The sequence below is a fragment of the Rattus rattus genome, chromosome 3 (assembly GCF_011064425.1).
Source record: "Rattus rattus isolate New Zealand chromosome 3, Rrattus_CSIRO_v1, whole genome shotgun sequence".
Lineage (NCBI taxonomy): Eukaryota > Metazoa > Chordata > Mammalia > Rodentia > Muridae > Rattus > Rattus rattus.
Window position 1 is genome coordinate 6,819,672 of NC_046156.1, and position 12,276 is coordinate 6,831,947.

A 12,276-nucleotide genomic window follows, 5' to 3' on the forward strand; every position below is an offset into this window, starting at 1 on the left:
ACTGTGCACTTCAAACCATGAGCCAGTAGACTGTGCACTTCAAACTGTGAGCCAGCAGACTGTGTACTTCAAACTGTGAGCCAGCAGACTGTGTACTTCAAACTGTGAGCCAGCAGACTGTGTACTTCAAACTGTGAGCCAGCAGACTGTGCACTTCAAACTGTGAGCCACAAGACTGTGCACTTCAAACTGTGAGCCAGTAGACTGTGCACTTCAAACTGTGAGCCACAAGACTGTGCACTTCAAACCATGAGCCACTAGACTGTGTACTTCAAACCCTGAGCCAGCAAACTGTGAACTGCAAATTATGAGGCAGAAGACTGTGCACTTCAAACTGTGAGCCACAAGACTGTGCACTTCAAACCGTGAGCCAGCAGACTGTCCTTCAACCTGTGAGCCACAAGACTGTGCATTTCAAACCGTGAGCTAGAAGCCCTTTCTTCCATAAGTTGTTTTTGTCAGGCCTTTTGTCATAGCATAAAAAAAGAACTAAAACACATCCAAATCTAATTATGTGAATTTTAATAACCTATATATGGTGTATATCTCTCACCACCAGCAGTGTTTTTCATAAACATAATTAGTCCCATGGGTGATAGACTACTCTGTTTTTTAGCTCAGGACATTTTTATTTAATTGTTTTTCTCATTTCCTAGGGTATGTTTTTGTTGGACAATACCTGTCCTGTGTAGTTGTAATAGTATGCTAATCACTCGGGTGACTGGAAATTTGGTTGTTTCCAGTATTGTACAATTAGTATGGTTAGGATGAAAAAAAATCACACATGTCCTTATAGATATCCCTGTCTCTCCAGGAGAACTTCCTGTGGAGGGAATAATATTGGATCATTGGAGGTATATTTTGAGTATAAAGGACTTCCTCCCCTTAATTAATTTACTTATTTACTTCAGGTCCCAACTGCAGCCTTGCCCTCCTCCGCATTCCCCACCCTCACAAGCACCTCCTCCATTACCGTAATTCAAGGTTTGCTGCTCCTTCTGTCAAATTTCTTTTCAATCTTTTTTCACTCCAATTGTTTTGTTTTGTTTTGTTTTGTTTGAGGGGAGGGTTACCAAGTATTTTCTATATTATAAAAAGTGTCCTCAGATTATTTTCACTTCTTTCTTTCTTTTCATTCACTCATTCATTCTTTTTACACATTTCAGGTTGATCTTCACTCCTCTCCTTTTTGCTCAATAAACCCTTTCCTCTTGGATACTGAAAATTGAGCATCATTTAAACATTATCTTTTTGTATGGCAGACTGTGAAAGATTACATGGCATATTCTTAAATTCTTAACTCCCACCTATGCTGCATATTACCAAATTGAGGATCTTTATTATTAACTTATTGCTTAATTAAATTATTAACTTATTGCTTCCAGTTCCAGAGCTGGTTAGTGATACATCTGGCATTTAAAGCTGGGTCTTCTGTCTTTCTGAATCCTGATCTTACTGGGTCAGGGTTACATACTCATATGCCCTCCACCCTCTTCTTGTCTATAGGAGATTCCCCAGTAGCAAGGACTTCTGATTTTGGATCATCTGGCTTTGATAGTCAGAAATGACTTATTTTGGAAGTGTGGTTTCTTCCAGCCTGTGATACAACCAACACAGGGACCATCCAATCAACATCTGCGTGCAATTCATTTGCAAAGTATTTTCTGGGAGGCGACTGCCAATCTAGATTGATGAGCTTACCATTCCTGTTAACACCTGAGACAGTGTACTAATATAAAGCTTTTCTATTCCTCATATAGAAAAGGTTTCCTTGGAGATCCATTTTGAAGAATCCAATCCATGAACAGTTGAGTTCAGGCTCTGGGCCCTGTGGCCTGAGAGCTCATCATGGTAGAATCACGTGGTAGATGAAGCCCAAACACCTTATAAGAGGAAGAGGATAACATCCCACAGTCCCCTTGAAAAGTACAGACTGTGACTGAGAAGCTCCTAGCAGCTCTACCTACTCAAAGTTCTGCCACTTCTAGGTATTAGCAGAGGACCAAACAGGCAGTTGACACATGGACCTCTGGGTCAACAGCAGGCACCCATGCAACTGCTTTGGGAGTTGATTCTAAAGTGTAGGAAGAAGGACTTGATGGATACAGTGGCCTGGCACTGACATCAGCAACTCCTCTCAGATGACCTTTGAGCAGGAAATAAGGGCGTGGTTTTCCAGGTAGTATAACTTCTGTGACCTGAGTTCGAGACGATGGCTGATTTTGGACTTCTTCCTACCTAATTTAGCTCAGTGAATCAAGGATGGAATCAGAAACTCCCAGTGGATGGTGGTGTGTGTCTCTCCAGTTTCTATCACTATAATCTTTGTAGGTAGTTTTCATGCACAGCTGAGAACAGTAGACCAGGAGTTCTTGTTGTTTTATTATATCTCTTTGGAGAATCCTAGGTGAAGACTACCCTAGGATGGTCCTGGAGACTGGATTATGACAATGTCCCCTGTCCCTTCTAAGAACTGGAATATGTCTGCCAGGGGAGACTTCATAAACATTGGCTAAGGTCCTGCCATATACTCACAGAGAAGTAACAAGTTTCTCCTGGTATCTCTGAGTGCTTAGACTGAGATTGCCTGGAGGAGATTCTTCCCGTTACAGCAGACATCCAATGAGTACTTGTATCACACAATGTTCTGGGACACACAGGAACCATCATGGATGCCCTACCAGTCAATGATGGTCAACAGTGAACAGAGGTTTCTATGACATAACACTCCTTACGCCTTTTCCAAAGAGAGAATCTTTTATAGACATCCCCTGTCAATAAAAAAAGCTGGTGACCAATGAACTGAGGCAGAAAAATAGGAGGTAGGACACTGGTCAGGAGACAGAAGATTCTGAGAAAAAGTGAGAGTACCTAAGGAGATTCAAGGGAACTTGAGGGGGAAAGACGTAAACCAGCAGGTAGCAGAACGCAGGTTAAAATAAGGAGAGATTTGAGCAAGACACCGGAGATACCAAGGAAGACTTTCACTAAGGAAGAAGCAGGTCAGGACTGAAGGAAAGGTAACTAACCAAGTGGTAGACATAGAAAAGGGCAAGTGGGTTAAGTGAGTTCTGAGCTACTCAGGGGATGAGCCAAAGATTATGGCCTAGGCAATAATAAATAATGTCAGACTCGTCGTCCCAGGAGCAGGGACTGGGACAGGAGAAATGGATTCTTCTTTGTACACTTTTCCTTGGACATAGGACGTTCTCAAAACACGGGCTCCATGAAGTAATAAAAACAAAATAAATAAAAATAGAATTTGAAATGGCGTTTTTGAAAGCACAGTACTGAAAATTGGCATTATTAGAGATGGCTGAGTTGTGCTGGGGTGCTCTGTTGCTTTGGGATGCAGCTGACCAAGGACGCTAAGTCAGGTCAGATTGACCTGACAGGCTTTGCTATTCTTGGAAGTTTCCTAGTACAGAAAACAGCTCTTTACCCTGAGAACCATGGGCATCCCAGGGTCACATGCAATTTCTTGCTTTAATGCTTACTTAAGGACATTAGGGAATGTTTCTTGGTTTTCTTTCCCTTTCAGACATAGCTAAGGTGGTCCTCAACCCTGGTTCTATGGCCCAAGAGACATAAATAGATGAAAGGAACATAAGCAGACTTAAATGCACAGGTAGAACTTCCACATCGTAGTGTGACTGTCCGGTGTCCCCGTGTTCCCTGTGGCGGTTGGTTCCATGTTCATGCTCTGTTTATCTGTGTACAAAGTAATTATAGTAACTCTATAGTAACTATAGTAATTATAGTAACCCTCTCGATAGTACAAGGGAGGCCTTTCCAATGCGTTAAAAGATTTAATCACAATAAATAAATAAATAAATAAATAAATAAATAAATAAATAAATAAACAAACAAACCAACCCTGAGGTTTCACAGAGAGAATTCTGCCTCAGACTCCAAAGTAAAAACTCCAACCTACATTTCTCTCCTGCTGGCTCTGACACATCAACTCCTATAACTACTTGAGGGAATTGCTTCCAACAATCCTCTTAATATATGTCTTGTTGATAATGTTTCTCTGGAGACCCATGACAAACACACACACACACACACCCCAATTGTGGAAAATACTTCCCAGGGTCATATCCCCATTCCAAAATGCAGCCAGGGACATTGACCGTGTTTTATGTATCTTTGTCACCTCAGATTACAACATGGTGACTTTCCAGACTAATACTTGATGGCTGCTGAGTTAACGATGAACGGACTGATGCTCACTGCTGACTGTCCACCCAGCAAACAAGGGAAGCCAGGCAAGAATGATGAACAGGTTGGGGGGTGGGGAGGAGAAGAACCCAGGCAGAGTGGAGCTGGACGGTGGGCAGTTCAACAACTATGGAAGCCACAGGAATAGTAAGTTAGAAAAACCAAAGACCTTGAGAGGAAAGAGCTTGAATTTTTGTACCAATAACCAGCAAACAAACAAACAAGCAGGCAAACAAACAGAACTCAGCTCCACCCCAGGCTCCTGGCTCTGAATTTGCAGGAATGAGGCTTGCTCTTCACCTTGTTCTCTACCTCAAGGCTTAGGCACAGAACTCAAAGAACCCAAGAACAGAAATCCAGAAACAATCACTGTCTGCCTTCATTGAGAACAGCTATAGTGCTTAAACCATGAGCCTTAAGCAAGCCCTAAACAGCAGACTGCAGTGGGCCAGAAGTTGGGGCAGGTCTATAGCCAGGATTACAGGGAGATTCACACAGAAACACACCCCATGCTGGGTCATGCCAAATCTGCCAATTAACCCAAAGTACGGCTAGTTTTGCTCTCCAAAGTAACTTGTCTAGACCAGTGACTGTGAAGTAGCATGGAATCTGTGTGTGTTAGCTCCCATTCACAAGGCAAGTGTGCAAACAGATCAAACTGTTCATGGGGTCTGTGTGCGTTAGCTCCCATTCACAAGGCAAGTGGGCAAACAGATCAAGAGTCCATACAATCATCACCTCTTTATCTTTTTACACAAGAAAGAACCCTCCATTTTAGGAAGTGCATACAATCCTACTCTAAGGATACATGACTTAGTCTTTCTGAAACTTTGCTAAAATGTTATTTTACAAGACAGTTAACCAGTAAGATAAACAGTGGCTGGACACAGTCCATGCTAATAGCAAATCACTGTGGTCACAGCACATACCTCAAGCCATCAAAGGCCATCCCCCAACTGCATGAAGAACGATTTCGTCTCACTACCTAGCAGGGGCCATGTTCAGACTACAAACTCATTCTGCAGAACGAATGAAACAAGGCAACCAGCCACACAAGGTAACAGGAAACAAGAGGGTGTGGAAAGTGGGGGATGGAGAAACAGTGGAAACGGTAAAATGTGGGAACCGGAGGATGTGTTCATTTGAAGAAAAAACACACCAAAAGCAAGTAACTGCCCACCATCTCCTTGGACATAATGCTGGTGTGAGATTTCTAAAAGGTTGTCCTTCTATTTAGGCTAAAAGAATTCCAGCACAGAGCAGGTGTAAGAAGCAGCCACAGGGTCAGGAGCTACACAGGAATGAGGCTTGTGCTACATACACAAGACAGACACGGCTTCAGCATTCCACAGAATTTACTCCAGGCTAAGATACTATGCAAACCAAAGCAGACAGTTTTTAAAGTGCTAAATTTGTGAACTTACAATTTTAGGTAAAACTATGAGACTCGTGTCATATATACCAATAACTGTAAACGACCATGAAGCATTAATGGGTGATTGTACTGAATGCCGCTGACTCAGGATCAAGTCCTGACCTCCCAGAGCAGGGGCGGTTGGTGACCGGCACGCAGTGAGTATTCTGATATTCTCGGAAATGTGAGGAAAACTGACTGGTAGGTTTTCCCGTAGGTGTTGCTCATTTTTGCCCTTCCCCGGGGCTTACAGACTGAGATGACATTAGTCTTAAAAGCATGTTTTTCAGTCCAGAAATCCTTCAGGGCCCACGGCAGCCATGGCTGAGGGGTCAGGTGACTACTTAAAGGGGAGCAGGCTTGGAAGCCTGGGGCGATCAGTAGAGGACTATTTTGAACTTGTACATTTTATTCAAAGTTATGAATGAAGCTAATCAGACAAGAAGGTGTGAGATGAAGCTGTGTGTGATAATGCATGACTAAAATCCCAGCACTTCCAAGCTGAGGCAGAAAGACCACCGTGAGTTCAAGGCCAGCTTGAACTACGGAGCATGATTCTGTCTCAAAAATAAAACAAACACATCCAACCAAAGAATGAAAATGAAGAAAAAGGAACGAGAGTTTTGTGATGCATGCCAGTACCACACTGGACACATCACTCCACTGGGTCTCCTCCCTAAAGCTGTGTTTTTAATACATGAACCTCAATCAAATGAACACTGATTAGAGATGGTGCAGCAGCGACTTGGGGAAGGAGGAGTCCCACTGACACAGGGCGTCCCCGGGAACAGCTGGTCTCATAAGAGGAGAATCATTTTCCCCATCTTCCCACTGCTGTGAATGATGTCTTCATGGGCCTGGGCCGCCTTCTCCAGTGGATACTCAGAGCCTATCACAGGTTTCACCCAACCTTTTTCTATTCCTGCTTGGAGGATGCCTGCGAATTGCTGGAATTCCTCCTAGAGGAGAGGGATTGGAAAAACAAAAGTGTGTGACTGTAGTTGTTTCGTGGCAGGACCAGAAAGGTCCTCCTGCAAATATGAAGATTTGACAGTTTCCTCAGACCACGCTTTAACTCTCTGTCATTCACATATGCCTGGGACAGTGTTAGTATATGAAATACCATCTTGAAATAGCTGCGACTAGTGCTCCCTCTCCGTACCGCTGCTCTCTCGAACCATGCAGGGCCTAACTGGTGTCCACCTCTCCAGTCAGGTGACCAAGTTTAACATGGACTTCAACTGTCAATCTGCTGACCAGCACAATCAGAACCACCCCTTCCTTACCTTGGTGGATGAAAAGAGAGAGACTCCGATTATACTTGTCTCTTTTGCCATGGTGTCCCTTGGGTTTATCTCAATGGAACCTCTACAGCCAACGATCTATCATGGAAACAACAGGCACACAGTGGAAGGTGGCTGTGGAACAGGGTCACCGCTGGTGGGATTCGAGGTGCAGGGAGTCATACTTACAATGACCCGCCCTCCGCAGGACAGGAGCTTCAGGTCATTGCTGAGGTTCTTGTTCGCCAGCATCTCAATAATCACATCAACCCCCTTGTCAGCAACAGACGTCTGCGTGATAAGAACAAGATGAAGGCGAGAGGCAGTGAAACCGCTCCTCTAAACTAACACCAAAACCAACAGCGCAGCGTTAAAATAATCTCATTACGAAGCAGCCAGCCACACTCTCTGCGGTGCAAACTTAGAAACACTGGATGAGCTAGCATAAATGGGTCAAATCTGTATGGATTAGTGTGTGTGTGTGTGTGTGGGTGTGTGTGTGCGTGTGTGAGTGCGTGTGTGAGTGCGTGTGTGTGTGTGTGAGTGTGTGTGTGAGTGTGTGTGTGAGTGTGTGTGTGTGCGTGCGTGGGTGGTACCTGTGTGTGGGTTGGGGGCTGTAGGTGTGTACTTGTGGGTGGGTGGGTGTGGTGTGTATTTCTGCCTGTGTACATATTGTGTTATAGGTGGTTTATCATTTGCTTGATATACTAATTCTTTCTGTCTGCACTGTTGGGTGTTGGTTCTCTACATTTTAAACTGGTTCTTGAAGATCCAGCAATGTTATGATTATTTTACATTAGATTTTTATTACAGTATAAGTAATGAGTACTTAAACCAGGCATGGTAATAGATGTAGAATGGGTGTATGTAGGATGATGTCATTATACAGCAAGGCGGGTCCAGGATCAGGCAAAGCCTATCACTGAATGAGAAGGAAGGGTAGGCAGGAAAAACCTCGGGAGGGAGGAGGAGGAGCGAAGGAGGAAGATGGAGACGGAGGAGGAGGATTCCAATCCAGCCCCTGCTGGACTTCTAGAACCTTGACTTTGCTGGGCAGCTGAACCAGAGAGTTCGAGGCTAGCAGAGAGCTGCCGGGAGAGATACTAATCTAAGATAAATGAGCGCTCGTTCAAATGGCCCAATGGAGCCAGAACTAGTGAAAGAGCCCGACCATGTATGTGAGGGAACCGGTTCCGCCCCTTTTTTATTTTTACCACAAACAGTTGTAGGGCACTTAAAAATAGGAATCAGGACGGAAATCCTATAAGCACAGCTTTGATGTAATGGTCAGTACCGTGTCAGCAGAGGTGAGTTACAGCCGAGAGTCACAGAAGGGAAGAGTTAAATGTCATTGCCTACACTGGTCAAAGAAAGTTCCTCAGAGGAAATGACCTGAAGGATGAAAAGGAGTTCCTTTGACAAGAGAAGGAAGGTGAAGGAAAAGGGCATACAAGAGCCTTCGGGAGGAACCGTGACAGACTGCAAACCATACTGAACAGCATGTTGGGTAAAGAACTCAGCGTCTGGGTTCTGGTTTGGTTCTATTTTTCATTAATTCAGTGTTTTAGGCACTAGAAGCTCAATAACAGACAGGGAAGTTAAAATTCCTCTTTGAACAGAGTTCCATTCTGGTTATTTCTTGATACAAGTATTTAAAGGGACAGACATCTCTGGGAACAGAGAGGACAGAGTGACTCTGCACTCAATAACACTCACAGGACAGGGGAATCGGAGGCTTAAGTAACAGATGACAGGAACAACTTGAAAGACGCTTGTCTGGAGCGAAACTGGAGGAGTAAAGGGGTGACTTGGAGGGCAGCAGGGAGAGGCTGATTTAAATGGGCACAAAATAGGTTTATGCAGAGATGGCTCAGGGTATAGTCCCTGTCCACACACAGGCTTCTGCAGATCCAGCACCATAGAAGAAGCTGGAATCCCAGAGCTGGCTGGGAGCAGAGATTCGTAAATCCTAGTCTTGAGGGCCAGGCAGTCTACAGGGAATGGTGAATCCAGGTTCACTGAGAGGCCTTGTCACATAATATAAGGTGGAAGGTATACCAAAGGATGACACCAGGGTGAACCCCTGTCCTCCACACATCCATGCACACGTGCACAACACACACACACACACACACACACACACACACACACACACACACACTTACACAAAATTTGAAAACAGACATAGACAATGATAAAAGGGCTCTTGCCAGGGCAACAGGTAAGTGCCAGGGACTGCTAGGCCAGTGACAGAGAGATGGAACTCAGGTCAGAGAGTCAACAGAGGGCATACAGACACACAGACACAGACACACAGACACACAGACACACAGACACACAGACACAGAACGTGTAATAATGTGAGGAGGAGGAGGAGGTTAGCAGTGAAGTCAGTGTGCAGGAGGACAGCCAGTTTCAAGGAGATCCAATCAAGATCTCATGCTCCTGAGGATGAGGACAGACACGGAGCAGCCTGGACGTAAGGACTCTCCACTCACCAGAGACGCAGGCTCTGTGAATGTCAGAGTACACACAGGCAGAACTGCACTGGAAGGGAGGGGGCAGGAGAGCAGTGAGTGCCCAGGGTTCCTAGATTTAGGCAGTAAAGGAAAGGAAGAGGAGAGAGGGGGAAGAGGCCTGGAGACGGTGTTGAGAACAAGACAAAAAAGAAGGTAGCAGGGCCGTGAAGGAGTCACCCTCGGGGCCCAAGATCTGATGCTGGAGAAACGAGCAGCAGCTTTACCCAGTAACCAGTCTTCCCCCAGCTCAGACCTACCTGGAGCAGCATCAGGAGTGAGCACCGGGGGCCAGCCGGCACAGATCAGAGCCCTGACTGGTGACATGGGCCAAATGGTATGGTGGAAATAAACCCATCCATACATTCTTCCTCCTTGGATAATGGCCTCTATAAAGCACTCCATGCCTGGTAAATTCTCATTGTCCTACACCTCAAGGAAGTGCCTTTGGGGATGAGTGAGGGAGTGAGTGTTGATTTAATTATCAGGAAAATATAAATAGAGACTTCAGGATTGAGGTGCGCATTGCATACAAGTTAGTAGCTGAGCACTTGCCAGGCAGACAGACAGACAGACAGACAGGTAGGACCCTGTGTGAACGGTATGATATGCGACAATAACTGAGTGTTCTCACAGGCGTAGGTGGGATAGTGATAACCCTCCCCAAGGACCCCGTTGACAAGCAGCATCTTTCCCGGATAGGTGCACTGGTTTGTAATTCTGGGAACCTTGGCTGCAATGAGATTTTTACACCCTTAATGGCTGCGCTGTGAACATCTTGTAGCTGCTACTTAACAATGAGATCTTTCAATTGACTTTCGAAAGGCTCCATCTTATTTAATACACAACGCATTACAAGCATGTCAGCAGTTTGCAGAATTAGATGCCTGTCCCTTTAATCAGTTAAAGCATGTATGGGGACGAGAGCACATGCAGACATGAACACAGAAACAATGTTATTTATTAGGCAAAATCACGTTAACTCATAAGACGGCAGTTGTTGAAATGTCTTATTTTTAAAGCCAAGTGAACCTCCCAGAAGTGCTGTTTGACCTTCTGCAGAAAACTTTACCTTGATTTTATCAATATAGTTGGCTTCTTTGTGATTAAACACTTCGTGGGCTCCGTTTTGCAGAACAAGCTTTTTTCCTTCCTCAGAACCAGCTGTGCCCAAAACCTTTAAGCCATGAGCTCTGGCAATCTGGCATGTAGCTAATCCAACCTGAAAAACAAAACATTCTCCATGTTCCCTCGAAGCCTCCAGTGCCTAGGGGGAACTGCAGATCTCATTTCTGCGGTGGTTCTCACTTGTGTGGGTCACAGTCCCTTGATGGTCACCTAAGACCATCAGAAAACACATATTTACATTACAATTCACAACATCAGTAAAATGACAATTATAAGGTAACAATGAAAATAATTTTGTCGTTGCAACATGAGGAACTGTATTAAAGCATCAGTGCTAGGAAGGGTGAGAACCTCTGCCCAACTGCTGACCCCTCCTGAAGACGCAGTCTCCCTATGCTGTGCTCAGGGCTTCCCAGTGCTTGCTGAGATCTCCAGCACTGTCTGTGTTATGCTGATGGGGACCTGTAAGCTACGAAATACAGGGGCCTTGAGCAAGTCATCAGAGCAGTGCCAAACCAGACTGTAGAGGTAACCACTGGGCAGCAGAATACTTGCTAATGCGTGCTTTGTGCAGGAGGTGCAGTCTTTAAAGATTACCTTGATACTCCTTCCTGGCTTTACTTAACCAATTAAATAACACACATTCTTTATAACAAGCACAAGGCCTCTACCATGTAAGTTAGAAATCCGCCCATGGACTTAATGCTAAAAAAAAAAAATGCATTCTAAAGAGAAAAGAAGTAATAAATGTCAATTAACAAGTGAGTGAAATTAACAGAAAGTACTGGGAAAATAATTAAACTGCAGTGGGTTAAAGAGGTTGGGAGGGGCAGGCTAGGCTACTGGGTTGAAATGAGGAGAAGGGGGTGGAAGAGAGTTTCAAGGTGACTCCTGTCCCAAGGGTGCAGGTGGTAAAGGGCAGGGATGGCAAAATGGGTAGGGAGGGAACATGTTCTGGGTATTCAAAAGGCAGAAAGAGGCATGGCGTGGCTCAGAGACCCAGCTCATGACTCGATGGAGACAGACGGCCAAGGTCCACAGCAAGGTAAAGGCTCTGGCCCACATGGAGAGCCATGGCGGTCTGGGAGAGCCATGGCGGTCTGGAGAGCCTTAGCATCCAGGGAGCGCCAGCAGCTTTGACCTCCAGAGTCTGGCCTGCATACAGACAAAGACCCCGCCAAGCGCGGACAAAGTGGTGATTTGTATTAAGGTTTTCATATCATAGCCTGTTTTATTCAGAGTCAAACTTAGGAAGGCACTTACTGCTTGAAAAGAAAAGAAATACACAGTCAGCTATTTCTTCTTTTGAGAAACTCATTTTGTAGCCCAGGCTGGCCTGAACTCATGGTGATCCTCTGCCTCAGCCCCTGAGTGTGCTAAGATTCTGACCGTGAGCCACTGTGCTTGGCTGTTATTTCCTCTTACAGGCCAGGACTTCTTCAACGCTTTCTACTCAGGACTGCGCTTGACTGGATTTCACATGATGTTAGGTATTAAAGGCCAATGAAACATACACGTGAACCAGCAGTCTCAGAGTCTGACCCGTTATTGTGACCTTAAGAGCATCAAGGGTAATGGCACTTCACATAAATAGGTAATATTTATTAAATTATATGAATATTGAAGTGGCAGACATGTTTAGGCCGACTTCAGAAATGGTTAAAATTCTATTCTACTCCTTAGCCAAAATTTAGTGCATTATTTTTCAATGAAA

General features: G+C 44.8%; 1 protein-coding gene across 1 annotated transcript in view; it reads right to left on the reverse strand.

Annotated features, from left to right (window-relative positions):
- Positions 1 to 5,558: 5,558 nt before the first annotated feature.
- The window catches only part of Cryz (crystallin zeta), a 28,141-nt gene continuing 21,423 nt past the window's right edge, over positions 5,559 to 12,276 (reverse strand). The window contains exons 6-9 of the mRNA XM_032897123.1: positions 10,507 to 10,656; positions 7,108 to 7,209; positions 6,922 to 7,017; positions 5,559 to 6,594 (exon numbers count right to left, since the gene is read on the reverse strand). Coding sequence (XP_032753014.1) covers positions 6,433 to 6,594; positions 6,922 to 7,017; positions 7,108 to 7,209; positions 10,507 to 10,656 — 510 coding nt within the window. The 3' untranslated portion in view covers positions 5,559 to 6,432. The remainder of the gene's footprint in view (positions 6,595 to 6,921; positions 7,018 to 7,107; positions 7,210 to 10,506; positions 10,657 to 12,276) is intronic.